Source organism: Capsicum annuum, chromosome 7 (genome assembly GCF_002878395.1).
Source record: "Capsicum annuum cultivar UCD-10X-F1 chromosome 7, UCD10Xv1.1, whole genome shotgun sequence".
In the NCBI taxonomy this organism is placed as follows: Eukaryota; Viridiplantae; Streptophyta; class Magnoliopsida; order Solanales; family Solanaceae; genus Capsicum; species Capsicum annuum.
In genome coordinates, this window is record NC_061117.1 from 192,687,818 (window position 1) to 192,715,561 (window position 27,744).

Consider the following 27,744-nt stretch of genomic DNA (forward strand, 5'->3'; position numbering starts at 1 on the left):
TGTAAGCTGTAACTGTTCCATATCATGCCTAATCATCTCCCTCCAATATTTATTTGGTCTACCTCTAGCCCGCCTAAAATCATCCCTAGCCAGAGTCTCACACCTCCGCATTAAAGCATCAGGGCCCCTCCTCATCACATGTCCGAACCAACGTAGCCTCACTTCTCGCAACTTATCCTCCACCGAGGCAACTCTCACCTTCTCCCAAATAATCTCATTCCTCACCTTATCTTTCCTGGTATGTCCACACATCCATCGCAACATTTGCATCTCTGTCACCTTCACCTTTTGGATGTAGGAGTTCTTAACTGGCACATCAAGAATAATACAAAAATAAATTTATAATGAAATTAAAGAATGATGGAAGGAGATTGAAGTAGTGAAGAATGTAAGGGGTGGTGGCCTGTGGAGCAGCGGGAATGAAACAACACGGTCACCACCCTTAACACTACAGTACCCACGGTGACTCACAAACCCACCATTAACATTGACCACCGGCACGAACAATTTCATTTTTCCAATGGAACACCCTCCTCACAATCTTTAAAGTATAAAATCTTTAAAGTATAATAATTACACTCTTTAATAAGCGCAATATATACCTCCAATAGAAAACGAACATCGATGAAGGAAGAGGAAAAAAAATCTTGATTTAGTGAAGAAATAGTAGTACCAGTAGTATAAGTTTAGCACTTTCTATCCAAATCCACAAAACCTAAATATCTAAGGGGAGTTTGGTATAGTTGAGTGTGGTGGTAGTTCGCTATCCAATCAAGAAATTAAAATTAGAGTGCATTTTCTTTCTTTATATTGGTGGAATGGAAGAGGTGGGGGTGGAGATGATGACAGGGGAGGAGTAATGGAAGAGGTTGGTGAATTGTACAGATGTAGGTGGTGTTGAATGAAGAAGAAAGGTGAATTGAGGAAGAGGGGAAAGAAATAAATGAATTTGGATTAAAAAAAAGGTAAAAAGAAGTAAATAAATTGAGATTTGGTCAATTTTTTATCCTTTTTTTTTTCATTATCATGCGAGATTGAGAGAGTGGAAACACTTTTCCTGCTAAATGAGCTATTAAATTCACTTGAAACAACAATAAGGGATAAATAATTTCTAGTGAAGTTTAAGTGTTAAGTTTTGGTGACAAGTTTAGGAGACATTTATGTTTTTTTCCTTTCATATTAGTTGCCCCCCATGAACTTGACACATTCATTAAGAAAAAAAATTATTAGAGATTTATTTTACCAAATTAGTCTTATTAATTATGCTTTAAAAATATAAATTTAAGTTTATACACTTTATTTTGTCATTAATTATAGAGGTAATATCGAAAGAACATAATAATATTCTCTTGATTTTATAAAAAGGACAACTAAATTGAAACAAATATTTTTAGAAAGAAGGTCAATTTATTCAAAAAAGAAGAAATATTAAGGATCTTCTAAAGGACAAAGTGTGTACTTGAAAGTTCTGGGTACTTGTGCCTTTTCCAGTTGTTTGATACCTAGTAAAGAGGTAGCTTATTCCTGTACTAATTTATATAAAAGTTATACAATATATGATTGCTAGTTAAGAAGTAAGTTATTCATTCATAAGATTAATACGATGTTTGATTTGCAATTTTAAAATCCGCATAGCTAATTCATGTATAAGTTATGAAGAAATTGGTGTATTATCTTATGGAGAGTAGAAGATGAAATGGCTAATATATGTATAAACTAATAACCGTATAACTAATATGTGTATTATTAATACCTGCATAATTCTAACCAGCTATCAATCGATCAGTCAGTGATTGAGAGTGCATTAATATTGGCCACTAAAAGAAATTCCGTTTGGATTTCTCCACTTGAAAAACAGGCTTATATAAAAAAGAACAGATTGTACTATTTTGGAGGATTTGGTCCCAAATTTAAATGCTAGTGTCTACAAATTACAAGAAGATAAGGGTAGCTAGACATAATCCAAAATGATTGGAGTGAAGTGTATGTTTATGGCAAAAGCTCACACAATTCTTGCATCTTCATCTCAACCTACTGACCCTTTACCTTCAAAGTTAAAACCTCCATTCCTCAAAAGCCAAACAACACTTGAGCAGAAGAAGAAGCAGAATCAAAGGAAACTCTCAGTTGCAGAGATTGAAAGAGCTATTGGTGCTGGCATTTTCAGAGACAGGGATACCAGCAGGCACTGCTAAAACTTCACTATTTCTGTTGAAATTTCCCACTGAAAATTGTTCAATGGCTATTTTCACAAATATTATTCCCGCCGTCTTTTTCTAGTGAGCTGGTCCTCGTGGGGAAATGGGTGGGGAAATCATATTTTATAGCACAAATTTCCAATTGATTCGCGGTGGGAAAAACCTCCGTTTCTAGTAGTGAGGCGCCCCTTTTACTTCATCAAACATATATGATTCAGATACATACATACTACAATCTCAATTTCTTTTTCTTTTTTTTTGGTTTGTTAAGGGATGCAAAGGAGAGCAAGACACTGTTTGATTCAATTTTGTCAAATTCTGTTGGGGAGAATGAAGGGGATGTTGAGAAGAAGCTAAGACAAACTGGTGAATGGCTTGTTGACAAAACTGAAAACACATCTGCCTCTGCTGGTAATTAATTAATCTATTTTCTTTTATTTACTTCCATGTGCTAGTATTAAATGAAAACAATTTGTCTCAGGAAAACAAATTTTACTCGCTGTGTTTCAATGGATTCTACCAATGTGGATTCTTGCATTTCTTCTGGCTTCTGGGATGCTCAACCTACCATTCACCACTCCATTTCTTGATGACTTGCTTTTGTAAAGAGTTGCCCCTTGCATACCAGTTTCAACTTATGTTACTTTCCTTCGTATTAAAAGTGTACTAGTAGTAGTATACAAGTGTTGAACTATAGGCCATTACTAGTGCTAAGAGTAGCTTGTTACAAAACCCTAACACAAAATGGTGTTACTATCAATTCTACAGTAAAAAAAAAAAAAAAAAGGCATCCCAATGCAGTAAAGCTCCCCCTATGCGCAGGTTCGAGGAAGGATCAAACCACAAGGTTTTATTGTACGGAGCATTACATTTCTGCAAGAGGTTGTTACCACCCGATCAATTCTAAAGTTGAAATGAGAAAAACAAAAAGATGTCAACTTGTCTGATAACGAAAAAGAAGTCATCCCTCAACGTGTAACACAAAACAAAATACACCAACATTCAAAGTAAGTGTTTTTTTGTTTTAGTTTCTTTCCTTTTCAATTTCATGTTTTTAAAAGTTGGTACATTATTCATTTTCTAAGAATATTAAATCAACTAAAGCTTTCAAAAAATTAACAACAACAACATATCCAGTATATTTCCACCAAGTGGGGTCTGGGGAGGGTAAGTCTACGCAGTCCATACCACTACATCAAATGTGAGATAGAGAGGTTGTTTCCTATAGACCCCCGGCTCAAAATAGAACAATCTAAGTTAAGGAACAGTAACAGTAAGAACAGTAAAAGAACAAGATATAATAGGGATTAGCAAACTCAATAATACCATAAACAACATACTCCAAGTAACACACCAAAAGATACAATAACCTAAACTCAGACTAACCTTCTACCCTAATTCACCTCCTCAACAACTTCCTATCCAGGGTCATGTCCTCTTGGTAAGCTGGAGTTGCTCCATGTCAGGTCTAATCACCTCCCTCCAATATTTCTTCGATCTACCTCTACCACGCTTGAAATTAAATAACAAATAAATCATGATGACAAAACACAAAAGTAACAGGGGAGCAGAAAAACTAAAAAACTGGACGATTGAAATTTTTATTAGTACAAAGAACAAAACCAAAGGCATAGCCATAATCTATTAAGAGCTTTAAACTCTATATTACAAGAACCACTCTCCTTCACGACGGAACTGAGAAATGGAGAGACTGGCAAGAGAAAGTTGCAGCATCTGTTACTTGCCTTTATCATAGTCACTACTGCTCAGAAGCAGATGCAGGAGTTGTTTTCACAGAAGGATTGTAGACACTGAACTCCCCGAATTCTCTTCTACCACTGGCAAAAATATATGCCATATCAGTGCCTTTGAACAGAGAAAAATAATTGTCACCAAAAAGTCATAGATCCAAGATCGACAACTAAACCTGAATTGCTTCCACAAACTAAAGTTGCACGTCTATATGATCTGTGATCTATGCCTCTAAGAATGCTGATTAACAGCTTCAACACTTTCCTTGATATAAAGATGCATCAGACAAGATATATAGCATTTGACCAGAAAAATGATGGAACCTTCCATTTTAAGGTTACTGGAAGAAAAATGATAAGAAAATGCTGCTAGTTTTCGAGCAGTAGGAGGGAGGACATGTTTATTTCTTAGATGCATCAACTCTCATTGCGCCAAGTATTTATCCATCCCCAAAATGACAAAATTCACCACTTGTGTGTAGTTATGCAAATTTACGCCAGCACATGTTGCTGGGATTGATTTTATTCTATAATGTGTTCTATTACTACATTTCAGACGCAAAAGTGTCCCTAATCATGCTCTACTAGCAAAACATTCATAATTAAACTCCTCAAACAAACTACGGTTTTAACCTCTCATCTTGTGGTAGTATCTTGAAGCTAAAAGGTAGATATTAAAATGAAAGGTCAAATATCATTTTATATTAATTGTATAAAATCCTATTTCACTTTAAACGATCAAATGTTAAATGGAGATGACAGTGGATTCCTAACCTGTGCATTATATCCCAGCCAGCAGGTAAGAAGCGTGGATTAACAGCTTCAACAAAAACTTGTCTCCATCTCTGACAAAATTCACGAATTCCCTCCTCCCCATGCTCCTTGAGTAGATGATTAACAACTTGCTTCCCATGTGGTCCATGTCCTAATAGTGAGAGCTTTGAGTCTCGTTTAGATGATACACTAGCATTAATATTATCAATGGAATTACCAGTTCCATTAGACACATCACAGTTTTCATCAACATATGACTCTGGAAGAATATCATCATGTTTCACTGGGGATTCTCTTCCGAGGGGGATATCATTATTATCAACAATAGAGGACCCACCATTGACCCCAAAGTTCAAATCACTAACATTCATGTCCTCTATTGTTAAAATGTTGGCATTTTCTTCACTGTGGCTTGAATTATCTGAAATTTCCTGTGGCGCAGAGGCTCCTTTGGCTTGCTTATTATCTAGCTTATCATCTGGTGTGGTACTTCTACTAGAGTCTTTGCAAGCGAACATTCTCTTTTTCTCAAATCGCCTTCTCCTATTAGTACTTATCCCAATTGACAAAGCTCTTTCGAGATCTTCATCAGAAATTTCCCTTCCACCATAATAGTTCCTGACAATCTACAATAACAAAGACAAAAAGAAAGTGTCTAAATAACTCAGCGGCGAATTGAAAGGATTACTTAAATTGATGAAGAGAGTAAAGACGTCTGGGAAAACAGATGAGTAAGACAATCTGAAACATCAAAATATACACGAAGAACTATGGAAGTGATTGCATGATGCAAATTCAGCAAGTGCATCCAAAACAATTCATTCAACTTTAACTTGCTATTGCAGAATCAAGGATGCAAGTTACAAGAAAGAGTAAGGTAGAAGGACATATAGAAACAGAATTAAGGATAATATAAATATTGCATTTCCAGTCTAAAACATCTAACTAGAGAGGACTGTATTATTATCACCATTGAATGGTATATATTTCACAGTGAAGAACTGTTACCCTATATTTTAACAACAACGCCAAGCTTTTTTCCAGGTCTTCTTCTTTTCCATTTCTAATGATAAGCACTAAACAAGTTCATGCACAAACAATTGGAATCGCAAAATCAAAGCACTTGCTAGTGATTGACAAGGTTCAACATTTTGGCTTAAACACCAAGATATTGCTCCTTGCTATATGCTAGCCTTCTTGTTAATGAACTTAAGCATAATTACCAGACACTGCATTCTCTTCTAAAGGGTAACAATTTGGGGGGGTAAATGGAAAATATAATCGACTGAATAGATTAGCCATCAAACAAGAAGATAGAAAAAGAACAAGAATGAAAGAGATCGAAGATGAAAGCGAATCAAATATGAGAAGTTTACACTACCACAATCATTAGCAGAGAAAAGCAAAACTGGAGGGCTGACAACAGATTAAAAAATTAGATACTTATATGAACTGAAATATGAAATACGAAGATGAAATTCATACAATTGAATAAATTAACTATGTATGTAATTCAACTGGAAGTACTTAAGAAAATATACAAGGGCATTGTCTGGACATTAGCCCTACATGTAATACTGAGTTGTCTCCTATCAATAAAATTAGGAACTATATACAACTTCTCGCACTTTTGACATCCAATTATGTTTTTCTTTTATAATAAAGTTTAACATCTAATTATGCTGATATTTCTTGTCTTAATATTAATTATAACAATGTTATCTATGTATGCTATAAAAAATAGGATGCCATGATATTTAGGTATATAGTCTATATAGTCAAAATGTGGTACAATCAAAAATATTGAACCATCATTAGTCACTGACCTTCAAATATGGGATATTACGCATTAAACATAAACTAGTTTTTTCCCTCTTAGGGTTAAGTTAAACTGTCTCTGCTTAAAATTTGAAGAACATTTTTGTTGGCACCATCATCAGTAACATGGTTAGTGAGGATTCATAAAGCCAACCCAACTTGTTTAGGACTGAGGTGTAGTTGTTCTAGATGGCAGCAAGCAACAAAGTGACCTGCTTTTGTTATCAAACACAGTTAGTGTCTAGTCAGAAAATACATTTTGCTTGAAGTGCTAAATTCAGCTATCAACCAGATGCTAAGTCCTGATCAATCCACTTCTAAGGTCCATTAAGCGATGTACATGACAATCATCAAGGAAAAAGAATATTTATGGCTGCAAGCAGTGGTAAATCTATGACAGAGCAGCTTAACCTAAGCATTGCTTTTAGCAAAGCAAGCAATACTTGAAGATTTCTTTATTTATATTATTAGCTAAGGGTACATGTATATACAAAATATGCTAAACTTCCATACCATTATTAATTCTTCTCGGCGCTCAGCTGGCATTCTTAATCCATGACGTAGCAATGCCATGGCTGCTGTACGCAACTGTAAAGGAGATACTCCTTCCTTCTCATCATTTAACTTTGGCACAGATGACTCCGATGAATTCTGATTTTGATTAGAATCAACTATTCGACGAACAAAAAGTGGTATCCCATATTCTGCAGCTATGTTTCTCTTATATTTCTCAGCCGCAGCATGAGCAACTTCATGGCAGTCCACACAAAGAAGGACGATGTCATGAGAGCGATGGCTCTTTAAATGCTCCGGGAAGTGCATTCTATAGCATGAAGGTATAATTCGATAACGCAAATAGTGATTTCCTTCACCACAGCCAACACAAATATTTCTCTTACTTTGGATGTAAAAATCATTGCCCTCATCTTCAGGCCGTCCTTTAGGTTCAAAAAGAAGCATTATAGCAGGAGGGTTCTCTTCAATAAGTTTCGCCAAATTCCGGTTGACATACCTGCAAGAAGGTTTCAGAGCCCATATTGACTAAGTATCAATTATTGAAGACAAAGACTAGAAAAAACCCAATATTTCACTAACCATTCAAGTTTTCTGCGATCACAATAACATAATAATCTTCCGTCATTTGCGTAAATCCTACAATTATGGTAAACAGGAGATTTGCAAGAAAATTTTTGGACAAACAACTTCCGAGAAGCCTTCTTAGCAAATTGCTTGTTTTTTTTCAGTCCATTTTGCTTGAAAGCAGATCTAACTGGCATCTTCAAGCTAGTTTTGGATAGTAGAGCATAGTTATATACAGAAAGAGGACAACTCCCATCCGACCCAAGACACTTTTGAAGAATTAACTTCCAATTGTCATCATTCTTTCCTGTTTCATCTAAAAACAAGTACTCGAGATCGTCCAGGTGACTGCAAACTACAGGTGAAAGAGACGGAAATAAGTTGCTATTACTCTGAGAATCTAGATTCTGATCAGCTTCTGATATTATGTTGCATATATCCGATTCTGTTGTAGGAACTTTAGCTGCAAGCGCAATAATGGCATGCTCAGATAAAACATATCTCAGGCTTTCATCATGTACACGAGCCTAGAAAGATGCAAATTAAATTAAGTAAGCTATAGAAAGATGCAAATTAAATTAAGTAAGCTCTAGAAAGATGCAAATTAAATTAAGTAAGCTCAAAGAATATAAGCAAATTATCAAAAATTGAAACTGGATTTCAAGAAACAACTGAACGAAATAAATGTTGAAGTGAAGCTATGCAGATGGAAACCTTGAACAGCTCGAGATGTTAACCTCTGTATACAAAGAGAGAAAAGGACTGCCATAATTGTAATATAATTAAGGTCGCTTATATATGCTATATACTATATACTATATATTTTCTCCAGGAAGCGTCATAGTCAAAATACAAGAAACCCAATTGTCGCAGTGCTGAAATCATACGAGGGTCAAATAAACGACAGTGTTGGTAATTCCAAATGCAATATTGCAAAAAGGAATTAGTTATGTGCAAAATTTCTTAAATTAACTTCCAACTATTAGTAACAAAGCATTCAAAATACATGCTGTATATGGCAGTCCTTCAATGCTTAGAGCAACTTAGTCATCTCTGAACATTGAGCAGATGAAGCAACTGTATTAAATCAAAAAAGAAAATAAACACCTGATAAATCAGTATTAACATTTCTCCTCGCATACAGAGGCCCTACTGTTATCAAAAACCAAATATTTCACCCAATATACTCCCTTTGCAGTACTCACATTACTAGCAATTGAAGCAATCTTCAAAATAAAAAAAACTCTCAACTATCACCAACGATCAGATTTTTCCTTCTGGTGCCACAACACCTAATTGCCCACTTCTTGGGGAGAAGAACACAGAAAGCCCTTTCAAATATAAACCCCTTCTTTAAGGTGAAACAAAAAAAAGAAGATATCAATCCCTTTTGTTATCTGGCACTTCCCCAATTAGCTCACCATCTCTCTCCATCAGTAGTGGACGAGAAATGTTCATTAGATAATACACTTGATTATCAGAGAATCTGTCACACAACATCATGATGATAAAGAGATTATATTACGATCCAAATACGACTTACCATTAAATCTCTCCAAGCACACAATCGCCTCACGAGTTCATGGAACTAACACCAAAAAAAGTAATCAGCACTCAGAAATCAAGCTCTCTAAAGAGGAAAAAGAGCATACAGAGAATAGTACCTTCGACTCATCAGAACTTAACATAAAACTTCCATGGTCACTCTGGTAACGAGAGATTATAGATGATGCAACAGACTCTCCTGGGTAAGCTTCATTCTCCTTAGAGAAAAGTTGTAAGCAGATTGCATTGGAACGCCGGCTGGCCTCAAGAACAAAACTGAACTTGTCTCTGAGATGTGATGAATTTTCTGTTACACAAATATCTTCAGGATTTTGATACTTCAGACGAATCAATTAGTTAAAGGATTACCTTGGGAAAACTTATAATAACAAGAACAATACACCTCAATCCCAAGCTAAGTGGAGCTAACGATATGACTCAACTGTTTGGTCCTACCCCATTTCAATATTCAAAAATTTGGGGTTAGAAAACATTAGAAGTTCTCTACATTTTCTACTAACACACAAGTTCAGAGTAAAAAGATTCATACACCTTTAGAAAGTTAACTCTAAAAGTTAATCCTTTATCTTCTAGACAACAAATAACTGCAGAACCCCATCTGCCCTAATGTCAATGCTAGAATATGAGTAGAAAGAGGAACAGTATATAAAATTCCTACTTGAAAAAAGATTGTACTATAGTATCTATAAATAGGGTCTCGATGTAATTATGTAAACATACGATTCAATAATATTTTTCTCCATTAATTCTTACATGGTATCAGAGCATTGGTGAGAAACATCAGAAAAAAAAATAACTCAGTCACCGTGCTTCAATTCCGATGATTGATTTGTGTCGTATTTTATTTTGTGGGTAGTGTGAAAAATATAACACCACCAAGAGGATCTTAAAGATCAGGCGACAAAAACCCGACCAAAACCTCCGGAATATTACCAGTCGTGCGCCGCCACGCGCCAGCAGGAATCCTGAAATCCGGCGAGATCTCATCACACGCCAGCACAGGAGACCATATCCTGTCGAATTTTTGAGTTGTTCTTTTCTTGTTGGGGTCGCCGATCCATTCTGCTTCGGCCAGTTATTTCTTTTTTCCGATTCCGGCAATATTTGAAGATTCCGACCGCCGGAACCCTAATTTCGGCGACATCAGATTTTTTTTTTTCTTTTCTGCAAGATTTCAGAAATCCAGATCCTGTTTCTTGGTGTTTTCAAGTTAAGATGTCTTTTGGGTATGATGTTTTTGGCCCCAAAACTACTGGAATCGGAAGTTTAAGTCCTATGATCACTTCCGAACCATTAATGGGAAGTTCAAATTATTTAGCCTGGCTTCCTCAATTGAGTTGTGGTGCAAAGGTCAAGGTATCCAAGATCACTTAACAAACAAGGCTAGTGTGGTAGATGAAAAGGCAAAATCTAGCGCGGAAGATGCAAAAGCTAAAGAACACTGGGAGAAAGTTGACGCTCAATTATGTAGTCTCTTATGACGATCTATTGATTCCAAGTTGATGCCCTTGTTTCGTCCATTCCAAACGTGTTATTTAGTTTGGAAAAAGGCTCGTGCTTTATACACTAATGACATATCTCGTTTTTATGATGTGATATCTCGAATGACCAACTTGAAGAAACAAGAATCCGATATGTCTACTTACTTGGGACAAGTACAAGCAGTCATGGAAGAATTTAATACATTGATGCCCGTCACTGCGGATGTGGAAAAACAATAAGAGCACAGACAAATGTTGTTTTTAGTTCTTACACTTGCTGGACTTTTTATTGACCATGATGTTGTACGTGATCAGATTTTAACTAGTCTTACGGTTCCTACAATTGATGAGTTATTCTCTCGTCAACTTCATCTTGTCGCGCCTCCCAATCACAAAGTAATTTCATCACCCATTGTTGACTCTTCCATTCTTGCATCTCAAACCATAGAAAAACGACCATATCAGCCTATGGAAAATCGGCGAGAAGGTCGTTCTGGAAAATCTCGATCGAGGTGTATTTATTGTCATAAAGTTGGACACACTCAGGATATATGCCATAGTTTGCTTGGTCCACCACCCAGTTATGATCTTATTGCTATAAAGGAATATAATGAGTTCCTTCGGAATCGAGCAAGTAAGCAGATATCTCCACAGCCTAATCGACCATCTAATAATGCTCATATTGGCCAAACAGAATATGATGAGTTCCTTCAGTATCGAGCAAGTAAGCAGACATCTCCACAAGTAGCCTCGGTTAGGGTTGGGCATATTTTGGTTTAAACCGAAAAAATCGAAATTTAATTTTGGTTTTGGTTTTTCGGATTGGATTCGGTTTGTAATTTTAGAATTTCGATTTTTCGGTTCAATTTTCGGTTTTAAAAAAAAATTCGATTTAAACCGAAAAAATGAAATTTTATAAATAAATAAATAATATATATATATATATATTTTATATATATACATATAATATAATATTATATTATATATATATAACATTATTATGTTATATATATATATATATATATATATATAATATTTAGTAATTCACATTCACAATTAACATTTAACAGCAAAATTCGCATACGCCGCAGGCTGTTTATGGATTGTTTTAGTGACTCGGTGACTTTGGACTGTTTTATGGACTATTTATGCAGAAAGTATGTTGTTTCGTGGACTATTTTTACTAGTTTTGTGTTGTTTTGTAGACTATTTATGCAAGGTTTTATTATATGTAATGATTAATGACGTTATGTATTATGTTAAGCTTATGATTATTTCGTTTCGTTTCATCCATGTTGAGTTATTTATAATTATTTATATTTGAGAATGAAAAACAGGTTTGAAAAAAATAATTTTTCTACAAAAATCCATCAATTTTAAATGTTCAGTTATGAAAAAGAAAGGCTAACTACTTTAATATTTCAAACCGAAATAAAAATCCGAAATAACCGAACCGAATTTGTAAAAACTGAACCAAACCGAATTTATGGATGTCATTTTTGTCAATCCGAAAACTGATAAACCGAACCGATATTAAACAATCAGACCGAACCGACCGAACGCCCACCCCTAGCCTCGGTTGCCCAGCCTAGTGCTTCTGTTGCTAGTAATCCTTTTGCTTGTGTTTCACATTCTAGTACTCTTGGATCATAGGTTATGGACTCAGGTGCTTCTGATCATATTTCTGGTAACAAATCACTTTTGTCTGTTATTGTTTATTCACAATCTCTTCCTGCTATCACAACCAAAAAGAGTTGGACAAGCCAAACCCCTATCTTCTGTCCCTCTCCTCTAGACTCTATTCTTTATGTCCCTGATTGTCCTTTTAATCTTGCATCTGTTAGTCGTTTGACATATGCCCTTCATTGTTGCATAACTTTTTTTATGACTCTTTTCTAATGCAGGACTGCGGAACGAGACAGAAGATTGACGCGGGACATGAATCACAAGGCCTTTACCATCTTACCTCTTCAAATTCCTTCACAGCATGCTCCGTTACAGACCCTCCAGACCTAATTCACAAACGTTTGGGACATCCGAGTCTATCCAAGCTACAAAAGATGGTGCCTAGTTTGTCTAGTTTATCCACATTAGATTGTGAGTCATGTCAACTTGGGAAACACACCTGTGCTACTTTCTCACGTAGTATTGAGAGTCATTCAGAGTCTATTTTCTCATTAGTTCATTCTGATGTTTGGGGTCCTAGTAGAGTCAATTCACCTTTAGGTTTTCGTTATTTTGTTAGTTTCATTGATGATTTTTCAAGATGTACTTGGGTTTTCTTAATGAAAGATCGTTCTGAGATATTTTCTATATTCAAAAGTTTTTGTGCTCTCAAGTGTCTTCCTTGGTTACTCTCGAGTTCAAAAAGGGTATCGTCGTTATTCACTGAATCTTCGTCGCTACTTTATGTCCGTCGATGTCACTTTTTTTTAATCTCGACCTTACTATATATCCTCTGATCATCCTGATATCTCTGAGATTTTACTCGTATCTCCAGTCTTACCCGCACCATCCTTGGTCTTACCCGCATCTCCAGACTTACCCGAACCAACCTTTGAGGAATCAGCTATTACTTCTACGTCTCCAGCTGCAGTGCCACCACTTCTGACTTACCATCGTCGTCCACGTCCACCATTAGTCCCAGATGATTCATGTCATGTGTCGGACGTTGCTCCTACTGCGGACTTGCCTTCTCCTAACCAATCAGTTGCACTTCAAAAAGGTATGCGTTCCACCCGTAATGCTAACCCACATTATAATTTCTTGAGTTATCATTGTTTATCATCACCCCATTATGCTTTTGTATCATCTTTGTCCTCTATTTCCATCCCTAAAACTATAGTGAAGCATTTTCTCATTCAAGGTGGAAGCAGGCTATGATAGATGAGATGTCTGCTTTACATGCAAGTGGTACTTGGGAGCTTGTTTCCCTTCCTGCAGGTAAATCTACTGTTGGTTGCCGTTGGGTTTATGTAGTCAAAGTTGGTCCGGATGGTCAGGTTGATCGGTTTAAGGCTCGCCTTGTTGCCAAAGGATACACGCAAATATTTGGGCTTGATTATAGTGACACTTTCTCTCCGGTGGATAAAATAACATCTGTCCGTCTTTTCCTATCCATTGTTGTCGTTCCTCATTGGCCTCTTTATCATTTGAATATTAAGAATGCCTTTCTACATGTTGATCTTGAGGAAGAAGTCTATATGGAACAACCACCTGGTTTTGTTGCTCAGGGGGAGTCTAGTAGCCTTGTATGTCGATTGTGTAGGTCACTTTATGGTCTGAAATAATTCCCTCGAGCTTGGTTTGGAAAATTCAGCATAGTAACTCAGCAGTTTGGCATGATTCGTAGTGCAGCTGATCACTCAGTGTTTTATCGGCATTCCAATCAAATCTGTATATTTATCTAGTGGTTTATGTTGATGATATTGTTATCACCGGCAATGATGAAGATGGTATCACTAAATTGAAGCAATATCTCTTTCAGCATTTTCAAACCAAAAACCTCGGCAGACTGAAATATTTTCTAGGTATTGAGGTTGCTTAGTCCAGATCAAGTATTGTTATTTCTCAATGCAAGTATGCCTTAGACATTCTTGAGGAGACAAGTTTGGTGGGATGTAAACCCATTGCCACTCCTTTGGATCCAAATGTTAAACTTCTACCAGGATAGGGGAGCCACTCAGTGATCCTGAAAGGTATAGGCGGTTGGTTGGAAAGTTGAATTATCTCACCGTGACAAGACCTGACATATCACTTCCCCCTGTGATAGTCATTGGGATGCTGTTGTTCGTATTCTGCGATATATAAAGTCAGCTCTAGGTAAAGGACTACTCTTTGAGGATCGAGGTCACGAGCATATCATTAGATACACAGATGCTGATTAGGAAGGATTACTCTCTGGCAGACGTTCTACTTCCGAATATTGTGTTTTAGTAGGAGGTAATTTGGTGTCTTGGAAGAGTAAGAAACAGAGTGTGGTTGCTCGATCTAGTGCGGAGGCAAAATATAGAGCAATGGTTGTAGCAACTTGTGAGCTAGTTTGGATCAAACAGTTGCTGAGAGAATTAAAATTTGGAGAAACTGGTAAGATGGAACTTGTGTGTGATAATCAAGCAACCCTTCATATCGCATCAAGTCCAGTGCTTCATGAGAGGACTAAACACATAGAGATTGATTGTCACTTTGTCAAAGAAAAGATACTCTCAGGAGATATTGTTACAAAATTTGTGAAGTCAAGTGATCAACTTGCAGATATCTTCACCAAGTCCCTCACCGGTCGTCGTATTAATTACATTTGTAACAAGCTAGGTACATATGATTTGTATGCATCAGCTTGAGGGGGAGTGTTAGAATATGAGTAGAAATAGGAATAGTATATAAAAATCCTACTTGAAAAAGTATTGTACTATAGTGTCTATAAATAAGGTCTCAATGTAATTATGTATACACACAATTCAATAATATTTTTCTCCATTAATTCTCATAGTCAACACATAGCAATCACCACTGGAATAATAGCAAAATAGCCATTAACCACTGTCATATTGTCGTTCCATTTAAAGCTTTGATATCTTAGTGGTCTCACTAACAACTTTTGCAAATGAAACATACTATTTTATGATCTTTTAAAGAACAAACTCCCTATAAGCATGGCGTACTCATGGGCACCCAAGTGTAAGTGCAGCCTTTCTAATGGACATTTAGAAGCTTAAGTTACTTCTAACAGAGTTCTCCAGCAGTAAAGCCCCAAATTATCCATTATCCTTCACTCAGATTATCCGGCGCTGCAGATATTGCTATGGACCTGTTCATACTGACCTTCAAAAATCTCTGTCACCTTAAACCACTAGGTCCAGAAAGGATGCAAATTATACTATGTACTCCCTTCCATTTTATGAGACTGGACATGGATTGGTTTTTGAGAACGGTAAAAGTTGTATTCATCAGTAACGCAGGTGTGTTGGCAACCATCAAAAAGTTACAAGGGCAAGTAATCTTTATTACAGAGAACCTAGGAAATCTACCAACTGTTCTGCTTCATCTATAACCTCTTCTTTGCACCAAACATACAGTGTGTTAATGCAGTTTAACTTTCTGCATTGAGTTAGTAATATTCTCAAAACATCTATTGTTTCTTTCCTTCCAAATTGACCACCATATAGGAAGGAATTAAACTCCACCATTTTTTCTGGGACTTGCTTCCTCTCCTTATCCAACAACTTAATAGGTCTGCAGGATGCTCATGCATCACCCAGGATCCTTGGATGAGGCTGAGAAACATGTACAAAACCTGGACAGTAACTCTGCAATCGAGAAACAAGTGGCTGTTTGTTTCCTCCGTTTCATTACAGAAAAAGCATCTTGAGACAATGAAATCCCCTCCTCTTCAGCTTCTCCTGAGTCAGGTATGCTCTTCTACATACCAACCATGTGAAGCACTTCACCTTGGTTGGGATGTTGCATTTCCAAACTTGTTTCCAAGGACCAGAGATTCTTCCAGGTTGAGCCAAGAGATCTCTTTTATAGAATCTTCCTATGGTTTCCTTCCATCCTTGATAGTTTACGCGAGTCCACCACAGCAGCAAGGACCTGATCCAATACCTAGTCCTTGAATGAGGAAAACGAACACCAACAACAACACAAAGTAAATAGCAATAAAGAAAATGATTAGGGATGTTTACGTGGAAACTTCCTTGCTCAAGGGAGTAAAATTCCGACCTGCCCCAGTAAGATTTCACCAACAACTTCACTAATCACCTAGCAACAATTTTGATTACAACCTTACACAATCTAGGAATTAAACTCATAATCCCCAACCCTTTTTTGTAGTGGCATACTACAACACCTCTTCACAATAACTCTATTGTGAACCCCCATTAGCTAACTCTAGCTAAATGCAGTCTAGGAATTAACCTCTTAATCCCTAACCCCTCTGCAGTAATTCTACTACCACACCTCTTCACAATAACTCTACTGTGAAGATCCCATTAACTACTCTAGCTAACCACTAGATTGAAACAAAAATAGAAAAGAACTACCACACAAACCTCAGTATGAGGATTGGATTTACAATTTTAAGCACAAAATATAAAGACTTAATCAACCTAGAAACTAATACATTCTTTACTATGAGCAAGTTAATTTCTAGGTTGTTGAAGTGTAACGACCTTGCAAATTATTTTATAAATTTGTTTTATTTATGACTTATGGAGGCAGGTAGTATCAATCCTCAAGGTATTCGAAAGTGATTTAAGTCGTTGAGTTCTTGAGTTTTAATAAAGTTAAGTTCGATCATGGTCAACCTTCGATAGATATGACCTCGGATTAGTGTTTTAATGTTCCCAATAGGTTCGAAACGCACTTTTTTTAGTCAATGTACATATTCGATTTATTTTCAAGGGGTTTCAAACAAATTACGAGATTCTATTCGAAACTCTTTTATTTTAGATAATTAACCTATTTAGTGGATAATGGACCAGGTCCACTTTTATTTAATAACCCATGTCTTGGCCTATGCCTAAGCCGGGGGTCTATCGGAAACAGCCTCTCTACTTCTCTTGAGGTAGTGGTATGGTCTGCGTACACTCTACCCTCCCCAGACCCCACTAGGTGGGAATACACTGGGTATGTTGTTGTTGATGTCTTGGCCCATGAATGAGAATAATTTTAAGTTATTAGGTATTTGTATATCTGGATCACAAGATATATTTTATTTTCAAAAACAAATACTTCTTGAGGACGGTTTGCAACTTGAACTTTGGGGAGACGAAAACTACCGCTTCAGGTAAAGCCTCATCCACGAGCTCTTAGATTTTGTTATAAATAATTATTGGTAGGATCTTGAAACATGATATATGATCATAAGTGGTTGCTGCACATTGGGATTGAAGAATTAAATTAACTTACTAGGTTATAGTTCTAGAAACAGCATTTGTTTTCTTGAACATTGAATTTTGTTTCAACATTTTTTCTTACAAATGCAATGGGAATCTTTTGGACTTTTGGATCAATAATGGTGTCATGATTGATATAGAAGGTTAAATTATTACATTTAATGAATTTCGTTACTGTAAACTAATTTATTTAGGTTTTTAAATTCTCTTATAGTTATCTTTTTATAATTCAATTTTAATATATATATTGGTATGTGAAATAGAATATTTTGATATCATATTATATGAACATCATTAGATTCATGATATTTGGAGAAATTGGGTGTAGTCCTGAGCTTGAAATTTAAGAAATATGAGGTTGACCTATTAATTGAAATCATGGTTGAAACAAGATTATTAATTTAGGTTATTCTACTTACGAATAAATTTCATATTTGAATATATTAGGCTCGTTCGGAGGCAGTCTGAAAAGATAAAAATCAGATCTGATCCATCCCGGCTTTGGATTTTCCCTCTCGGGTCTTCTTTCAAGGCAAGTTGATTCTTTCTTAGACTCTTTTCAAAGTGTTTATGTGTAAGTTATGTGTAATGGGAGTAATGGAAAATGGAGGTCCCATATAGGTGAAGTGACGAGCATCTATGTGGGTACCGTTGTTATCTGAAGGGTTAAAATAAGTAAATTGTATGTTTTGAACTATTTTCCTGATTTGCTATGGTATATGAATTGTTTTACGATAGGAGTTGCATGCCTGCACATCATGCATTGTATTTTGTATGGGGTCGGAATGCACGCCTGCACAATATTATCTATTTATTAATTGGGGTCGGAGTGCACGCCTGCACAATATATTTATTGGGGTCGGAGTGCACGTCTACACAGTACATGGACCTTGTGAGTCCTCCAAGGATCCTGACCTTGAAGTCATTGCTCGTAGGTGTGTGCACAGCATATGCATTGCATTGCATTGTACTGCACTGATTCATTTTTGGTTCAGATTGAGTAAAGTGTATTTGTTGACTTTGTACTATTTATTAAGAACTTGTATATTTGTTACTTGTTTTCACTGTATTGAGGATTTCTTGGACTGTGTTATGATATCGTTATGTCTGTTAGACTTGATTATTCAGTTAGAATAGGGTGACTTCCTGAGTGTAGGTTGTATGATTGTTTTAGATGGTTAACGTGGTGTTTCTCGTCACCACTTTGAATTAGGGTCGGTTGATGATGCTTGTTGAGTACACGTGGTTCCGTACTCTTGTTTTGTCTACACCTCATGTTCAGGTACCGATCCGACAACCTCCGGGCATTTATTCCTGGGGTTCGTTCTGCATTAGCATCTTTGGAGATTCAAGATAGTTGCTATTATTTTCAGAGACTACTGAAATCTCCTCTAGCCTTATCTTTATGCATTTTCTGCTTATGAGATACTCAAACTTTTCGTTGATTTCTGTATTTAGTAGCTTGTATTAGTGACTGCTAGACCTGGGATTATCTATGTTTTAACTATGACTATACTTCTCTGTTAATCTACTTTTGAGGTTCTTTGAGGTTTATTATGTTTGTATTTCCTTCCACTTCTATACATTTGAGATGTTATATTTGCGATTGGGTTCTTGGCTTACCTATCATGGAGGGTTGGATAGGTGCCATCACGATCCCAAGTTTGGGCCGTGACATGAAGCTTTGTCTTCAATGGTGAGACCCAACAGCTTTTGCAAGAAGAAGACATTTTTGACAACTACAACAACAACATACCCAGTATATTCCCACTAAGTGGGGAAGAAAACCTTTTTGAGAATGTGCAAAAACTAAGCTTTTCTCCTCAAGATGTTGAATATATATATATATATATATATATATATATATATATACATATATATATATATAAAGAACAATAGGAGAGCGGCCTTCTCATTGGTGGATGCTGATGACGATCACTGCAGGGCACGTCCCACTATTTTGCTGCCATACAAGACAGCTGGCACATAAGACAATTTTGTACTACTGTATTTAGGGACTCCAATTTACATAGAAGGTCCTTCAACTAGGTTTGTCAAAACATGAAAAGATAAGGAAGCCTGAACCCGGGAAATCTCCCCATCTCTATAGTAAATCAGCCACTTTATCCACCTCTCAATCATTGAGCAATCTCTTAAAGATGATGTTCCACCCATGATTATCTCAAAAAAAGCAAAGGTGGGAAAAGCTTCCGTGAGAGATTCCTGACGATTCCACTTGTCTTTCCAGAACAAAGTTCTAGTGCCCTCTCCCACTTTATAGATATGTTCTCATACAATATAGGCCATAAGTTCCTTATAGTCCTCCAAACTGGGACCCCATAAGTTCGGACATAGTGTTAGAAGTCCATTGATTAGTTTGTTCATACTTGCTAAGGATAACTTCCTTCTAAAGAGTATTATCCTTTTTACCAAACCTCGATAGCCATTTTGATAACAAAAACCCATTCTGTAGACCCAATTCTTAATACTAAGTTCACCTGATTGCTTACTAAGCTAAGTAGCTTGCCACTACACCAAGTGAATATCTTCCCCTTCCTTGTTGCTCAGAGAAAATCCCTCCTCAGTTTGTCTAATCTCTCCTCCACCTTAGCGGTTAGGGAAAAAAAGATATGAAATAAGTCAGGAGGGCATCCAAGACAAAGTTGACCAATAGTGCTCTACCTCCCAACGATACATATTGTGTCTTCCAAGTGGCTAGATTTTTCTCAGTCTTCTCCACAATACCATTCCATATCTCTAACTCTTTATGATTTTATCCCAGTGACATCCTCAAGTAGGTAGTTGAGAACTTTTTGCAACTCAAAATATTAGCTAAAAATTGGATGTTAGCTACTACTACTTTACTTGAAACATGCTACTTCTCCTCCAATTGACAGTGAGTCCTGAAACTGCCTCAAAAACTACTAAGATAATCCTGATGAAACATATTTATTTAGCTTTAGCCTCAAAAAAGGTGATTGTGTCATCTGCATAAAGACACTATCACCTTTTGTAATTTTTCACCAGTATAATGAATCCTTTTTGCCATCCTTTTTGTGCAACCATTCTCATTGTGCTATTAAGTCCCTCCACAGCTAGGATGAAAAGGAAAGGGGAAAAAGGGTCGCCTTGTCTTTATCCCTTTCTAAAGGAGAAAAAAACAGCGAGTTCTCTACTAATCAGAATGGAGAACTTAACAGTTTTGATACAAAAGCCCATCTGCTTCAAAATGCTCGTAAGGAAATCCCAGTCCAGATAATCATAAGCTTTCTTAATATCAAGCTTATACATGATCCCTAGGACTTGACTTTTAAGTCTGGAGTCTGGATATTCACTAGCTATCAAAGATACATCCATGATTTTACTGACTAGCTTGTTGATTACCCTCTTCAATCTTTCTGCCAAAAGTTTGGCAAAAACCTTATATACTCCACCAATGAGACTAATTGGTTTGAACTCTCACAGCAGATGTCCTTGGTTTCTTAGGGATGAGAACCACATAAGTGGCATTTAAGCTCATCTCAAATACATGTCTCTCATGGAATTGATTGATTGCATCAATAAATTTAGCCTTTAGCACCTCCCAAAAGTTCTAGAAAAAACTCATGGGAAAACCATCTAGACCTGGGGCCTTGTCACTGGCACATGCTCTAATACAGTTCAAAACTTCATACTCCTCAAATTGTCTTTGTAGCCAATCTCTTTTTTCCTATTGATGCTGCCCATACCTTATAATTTAATCTTAGGTATCAAGTATTCGGTCTCTTTATAAAGTTTCTGGAAAAAGATGATAATTTCACTTTTGATCTCTTTTGAATCTGAGATAGAATTCTCTTCCACCATCAATGAACCTTTTATAAGTAGTGACGATCTTATGAAAGAGCTTGATATTCTTGTCACCCTGCTTGAGCCATTATATCCTACATCTTTGTCTCCAAGCTATCTCCTCATATGGAGCAATTTCCTCAAACTCCATATACAGATGAACATTGTGAAGAATTTCATCCTTTGTTAGTAGTCTCAACTCTTTGAGTCTTTTCTAGCTCTGACAACTGGTGTAGGATTTCCTCCCTCCTCTATTTCTAGTTACTCCTGTGCACCAATCTTCATTCCTTCAGTTGTTTTAGCATCCTCAATTTGGAAGCTAGAACATATAATCCTGTGCCATTTACGTTGAAAGAGAACCACCACTGCTTGACCTGATGAGCAAAACCAGCCACCCTCAGCCACCACTGTTCAAACTTGAAATAGGACTTTTCACATTTAGCTTACCACAATCAAACATATGGGATTGTGATCTAAACCTATTCTAGGCAGCAAGTTCTATTTGATTTGTGTGAAAGTTTCATCCCAATGAGATGAAAACAAAAATATATCTATTCTGGAGGTTGATTTATGAGTATCTCCTCTTCTCCAAGTAAACCAACCTCCCAATCCACTCTGAGAATTCATTCATGGCCATGTTATTATATGCCCTTCTGATCTCTCGTTTGGATATTTTGTGACATTGTAACCACCACAAAACACCCGATGATGCTCAATTCTTGACATAGTTCTCTTGATCACAGTATCACAGGAAGCATAATTGCACTAAGAAATCAAGCAGGAACCTGGTTAATGCCTTCAAACTTTACTGTCAAACTTTGGTTAGCTGCTGCCGCCAATTCCCCTCCTCAATATCTCTTATTTGAAATCACTACTATCCCCCTACTTCTCCCAATTGCATTCAAATGAAACTCCTTCATTCATCTATTTTGCCATAGTTGTCTAAAGACCTATGTCTCATTTTCTATCAGTTTAGTCTCTCTCAACAGATATCACCCCCCCCCCCCTTTTCCCTCAATTGTTGAATTAGTCTCCTAACTATCCCTCTTACTTTCACGGTTTTACCCCCTTAACATTCCAAGTGAAAATTTTAACTTGCATTGACTTCTGGCTGATTTTATCCTCTCCGACTATTTGTTGGCTCTCCTTTGAACTTCACATAAAATTCCAAGTTCCTGATTTCTTTTGGGATTGGTTTCTGGACATTGTTTGCCTTTGCTTCAATTCTCTCTTTTTCTGGTCAACTATTAGAAAAGTTTGAAAGCCACTTAGTTACAACCTTTGAAAGTTGCCCCAAACAATTGACTGAGCTTTAGAACATTTGATTGGACCCACAGAGAAGCTGTCTTCAATTGCCTGCTTTGAGAAAGAATCATTTATTTGAAGGGGTAAAGGCTCTTCAAAATTCATCATCTCTTCAGCTTCTTCAACCTCTTGAATAGCATTCTCCCCACTAGAAGTGGTTACAGTATAACCTTCCCCCGATCTTCGAAATTGATCGCATGCAGATTCTCCTCTCCACTTATCAGATCCCTTCTCTCCTCAATGGTCCCTAAAGCTCCATAGGGTGTAATTTCAGGGGGTTGCGACTCCAACCCCCTCTCTTTCCAGAGAGAGTTCAGCTCAGAAGTCTCATTCAAGAAGAGGTTGTCGATGAAAGGCTCTGTTTCAAGTAAAACAGGGTTTTCTATTGGGTTGGGTCGGGCTTGAGAAAGGCACTCGCCTCGTTGCCAATGATGAGAGGCGAGGTGTGCCTTCATCGACATTCCGCTTCGTGGTCATGCCATGGCGAGAAAGGCAACTTAGGGTTTTAAAAGATAAAAGGTAATTTTAGGGTTCTCTTTCCAAATTTGCACGAGACTTAAACTGCGAGTCTAGCAGTCCAAACAGCGCGTATTGCAGTCTCTTTTTTTCTTCTGCTTTCTTCTTCAAATTTGCATTGTTTTTTTCCCTTCTTCCTCTTTTTTTCCTCACAATTGTCACGGTCACTATTTCTGAATTCTATTTAGACTTACTGTTTTGAAACTTTTATCTAGTTTAGTACTTCACCTGCCTACAAGGGCTTGTTTGTATGGTAAAAGAGCTCAATAACAAACACTTCCTCTCAACCTCAGGAATGCTCAACAAACCGTAGTTTGTATCCAAATAATAAGTTTGCAGAAGTGTATACTGAGAGATTTCAGCAAGCTTTCCACTCATAGAGATATTAAGTATAAACACTTTCACATATTAGTCACGAGAGATGGTAGTAGAAGACTAATTTTCATTTGTTTATATAAGTGGAGAACCATACCAGTATCCTGTTGTTTGAGCTCGCAAGAAAGACGATGCGCGATGTACATCAAATAGTGAGCGTCAGTTCGAGCATATTGCACCATTTCAGCTGGCAGTGGACGTTGCCTCCAGTCTTCTTTCTAAAGTTTTAATAAAGAATAGAACTGTAGCTTAGATCAAGATGTACTAGCTCAACTATAACAGCAATGCAACAATGCTACAGTATAGCATGCGGCATGTTCAAATCACCAACGTATCTACAGTATAGCATGAAACATGCTCAAATCACCAATGTATCTATAGTATAGCATGAAATATGCTCAAAACACCAAGGTATCCACTGAAAATCATGTTTGTTGATAATAAAGAACAACAGCCAGCCACTTTAGGTTCCCAAACCACAGTGTTACCTATTTCAAAGAGAAAATAGCCAGTGTTTTATATTCCTATTCAAAGTGTCCAGTATGCTCAGAGACATTATAAGTGCAAATCTTGTTTCACTAACAATTTAAGCTTAAGTCTTTGAGATGGTAGCAAGAAGGACAGCTCCAGTGCTGCAGTCACACTACCTAGATAATCACTTAATTTGCAGCTTTCATCTAATATCACCATTATTTAAGGAATTCTTTACTTCAAGGGACACAAGTAGTCTTGATGCATCTGCTCTGAGAAAACAGGAAATCAAAGTAGCATTTCAAGAGAGATAAATACAATCTAGAACCCACACAACCTTTATCCTATTCTTTTCCACTATGAAAACGTATTACATTCCTAAGTTCCCTCAGAAATCAAAACCACCAAAATGACACTGATAATAATAAAGGAATATAGATTTTAAAAAATCCATCCACCACAACTAATCAACAGTAAAGATAGCAACAGCTAGCCAAGGGAGGAAATAGAAGAGTATGTAAAAAGCAGATGATTATCCAACAAGCTTCTTTCTATACCTGAAATAATTTATTTGCGACAATGCCACAGTATGTATCCAGCAAATATGCCAAAGACCTTTGTGGTTTAGACAACACATCACAAGCCTGGAATATAACAAAACAAAAACAGCTTAAAACTAAACAAGAAACACCACTGTCAACCATACACAAGAAAAACACACCAAGCATCTTCAGTTAAAATCTTCACTTCATTAGACAAAAGAATATATATTAAGTTGACATCTTACCTTTGCAGTGTCAAATAAATTAACAACATATATGTGGAAATCCCTTTGAAGCCAAAGAACATCATTATCTGCACCATGGAATACCTATAACAGGAAAAAAAAACTTTTGATGAGTCACATGAAAACTATTTGCTCTGTCCACTATACTAAACATAGATGTCTAGTTTGAGAGGCCAAGAGATACTTTACGACTTTATACCTAATTTACCCTTATTATTAAGTATTAATTATTTCCGATGCATTTCCCAATGAGTGAATATACTTATAATAAGAGGTGATATAGTAAAATTACCATTTTATTTATTGCTTCTTAAGAGGTGTGTCAAGTCAAACATGGACAGAGGGGGTATTAAGAAGAAGCAAAAGATTAGCTATTCTGATTAGCACTATGCACCACAAGTGTGGATTGTGAAATACCTTTCTAATACAGTGCTGAGTTACCAGCTTGTAATTTATACATTAAACAAGAAATATAGCCATTAATCAGCACATAAATTAAGAAGGTCACCTTGCAAATTTCCGGATTGGCAAATACAAGCTGAAGAATTGCCATTACATCATGCAGAGCTATTGTATCCACAAGATAATCTTCCTTTTTAGTTGATATCTGCTCAGAACGTGCAAAAGGTATATTACAATGATAGAAATTGTTTTTCCTTAGAAAATCATTTGGCAGTGCTTGGCTAGGATGTAGATAACTTATGATAACAGTAGAAGGGAGGGAACGAGGCATGGAAGTGGAAGGGTTCACTACAATTTTGAGTGATTAAGGGCTTCTTTGCCATGGATAATTTTCACTTTTTTCTGGAATTGTATTTGAGATTCATGTTTGGTCACAGAATTGCTACAATTTTCCGGAATTCAATAACTCCAAATATCTATTTTCACATTTTTCACTCCCAATCACTCACCAAAATTTAACATTTTTCCAAGTTGTATTCATAAAAACACAACTCAATTTTCAAATACCATTTTTCAACTTCTATACAAATACTACTTCTTTCAAATTTCACATTTTTTATGTCCAAACTCCAAGCGCGCACTAATATTAACAACAATGTTAATGTATTCACCACTCATCAATGACATAAACCTCAGTATAGAACATTTTCCTTTAGAAAATACTTTCAACAATAAAACACAACTTGGAAAAGATTTATAACATTTTATGACAACTAGAAGCACAACTCGCAAATGAATACTATTTGAGCAAGTATTGCAACAATGCGAAGCACATAATTAATCAAGAGAAGAACAAAACCTGAATTAGAGCCGTGAAGCCTAGAAATGATCTCAAACTATGCTGCTCTGTATCAACTGCAAACACTCTCTCCTTACTCAACACCTCCGCAAGCTCCCGCAATTGAGCCTCAGTCTCAACCCATACATATTCTTCACGCATCTTAAAATCTTCTAAATTTCCACTAAAACTCTCCAAAAATTCAACATTTGAACTCTTCAACAGCTCATTAATCTCCGTCTTATACGGATGAACATTCGTAAAGTCCTCTGTCACATACATTCACAATAATTTAGCTAGGGTTTCCCAAAAAAAAAAAAAACACTAGGTGAATCTTCCCATCTATACTAGCCCGAGTGGACAGAGTTACCTGATTTTTGTTGCTTGAGGAAGGTGTCAGGTACCCTGTGGATTTAGTCAAGGTGCGCAAAAGATGATCCAGACACCACAATTGTCAAAAATAAAATTAAAAAATGAGGTGATTCGTCTCATTTGTCTTAGCCTTGGTGGACAGACTATCTATTGCAGGTGGGAGGTGGCAATTATTCCATGGATTTAGTCGAGGTGCGCCAGAGCTGGCCCGACACCACGGTTATCAAAAAAAATTTAAAAACACTAGGTGATTCTTCCTGTCTGTACTAGCATTCGTGGACAGAGGGCCTGATATCAACTATAGCTTTGGTGGACAGCATACCTGATATGATATCTGTTACTGTTACTGGTGGGAGGTGACAGGTATCCATGGATTTAGTGGAGGTGTGGCAAAGCTCAAAAACAAATAGTAAATAAATAATAAGATAAATTATATTGCAGTAGTAGTACCATTGGTGTTATCATGCTTGAGGTGTTTGAATTGCGAGTACGAGTTATCGGCGAAAACTCGTTTGAAGGAAAATTGAGGTTTGATTTCAGCATTGAGATAGCAGGAATGCTTCTTTTGTTGCTTTTTTCTGTTGTGTTTTTGGATTTTACTGTAAGTTTTTGTTATGAATATTGAAATGGCTACTGTAAGGCAAGTAGCTATGGTGAGTTTAACAGCAAGCTTTAAAGTTTGCCTGTGCTCCATTTCAATGATTTTCTGATTCTTTGTTTCACTTTTGTAGGGGTGATTTTGAAATGCAAGTCTTATACTAGTTGTGGCGGCTTGTCTTGGTGTTGCTGTAGAAAAATGTCTTGGCTCTGGTTCTGCTTCAAATTTTGGCCCAAATACTTGGTCTAAGCCCAGACATATACTCCCCTCCATTTCAATTTATTTCACTTACTTTTCATCCATTTTAACAAATTATTCCAAATATACATTTTTAGATTGTTAATTACAAGTTATAGCATAATCTTCATCCACTTTAACAAATTATCCCAAATATACTTTTTAGATTATTAATTACAAGTTATAGCATAACCTTTTATTAATTACTAGACTTAAGAAATAATTACAAGTTATAGAAACTTTTGAGAAAAACATATTTTAATTAAATTTTCAAAAATCAATTTGTAATATTTATTATTTGTATTATTTCCTTATATTTAGCATTTAGCATTTATCACTATTAATTAAAGATTTTGAATCATTATAGCAAGTTAAAGTATCAATATTTTTTTTAATAATTAAATATCAAAATTTGTCCACAATTTAAGGAGTTATATATGGTAAATATATTTTT

The 27,744-nt window shown here is 36.3% G+C and overlaps 2 protein-coding genes across 6 annotated transcripts; one reads left to right on the forward strand and one right to left on the reverse strand.

Moving 5' to 3' along the window:
• Positions 1-1,840: 1,840 nt before the first annotated feature.
• LOC107878224 (probable NAD(P)H dehydrogenase subunit CRR3, chloroplastic) lies at positions 1,841-3,225 on the forward strand. The gene is made up of 3 exons (XM_016725148.2): positions 1,841-2,185; positions 2,470-2,609; positions 2,680-3,225. Exons 1-3 carry the CDS (start codon positions 1,968-1,970, stop codon positions 2,802-2,804), a joined length of 483 nt encoding a protein of 160 aa, XP_016580634.2. The 5' UTR covers positions 1,841-1,967; the 3' UTR covers positions 2,805-3,225.
• Positions 3,226-3,755: 530 nt separating this feature from the next.
• Positions 3,756-27,345, reverse strand: LOC107878222 (protein RRP6-like 3). 5 transcript variants are annotated; one of them, XM_047393889.1, is made up of 13 exons: positions 26,906-27,045; positions 26,454-26,777; positions 26,105-26,352; positions 25,352-25,450; positions 24,844-24,927; positions 24,614-24,700; positions 23,683-23,803; positions 9,286-9,488; positions 9,165-9,209; positions 7,637-8,148; positions 7,055-7,553; positions 4,724-5,349; positions 3,756-4,036 (listed from the first exon to the last, which is right to left on the reverse strand). In XM_047393889.1, the coding sequence occupies exons 3-13, from the start codon at positions 26,243-26,245 to the stop codon at positions 3,958-3,960; spliced, it is 2,496 nt and encodes an 831-aa protein (XP_047249845.1). In that variant the 5' UTR covers positions 26,246-26,352; positions 26,454-26,777; positions 26,906-27,045; the 3' UTR covers positions 3,756-3,957. The 5 variants fall into 5 exon arrangements, with proteins under 5 accessions (XP_047249845.1, XP_047249846.1, XP_016580631.2 ...); XM_047393890.1 differs by having other exon boundaries at positions 26,454-26,488; positions 26,906-27,034; XM_016725145.2 differs by lacking the exon at positions 26,454-26,777 and having other exon boundaries at positions 9,286-9,473; positions 26,906-27,345.
• Between the last annotated feature and the right edge of the window lie 399 nt (positions 27,346-27,744).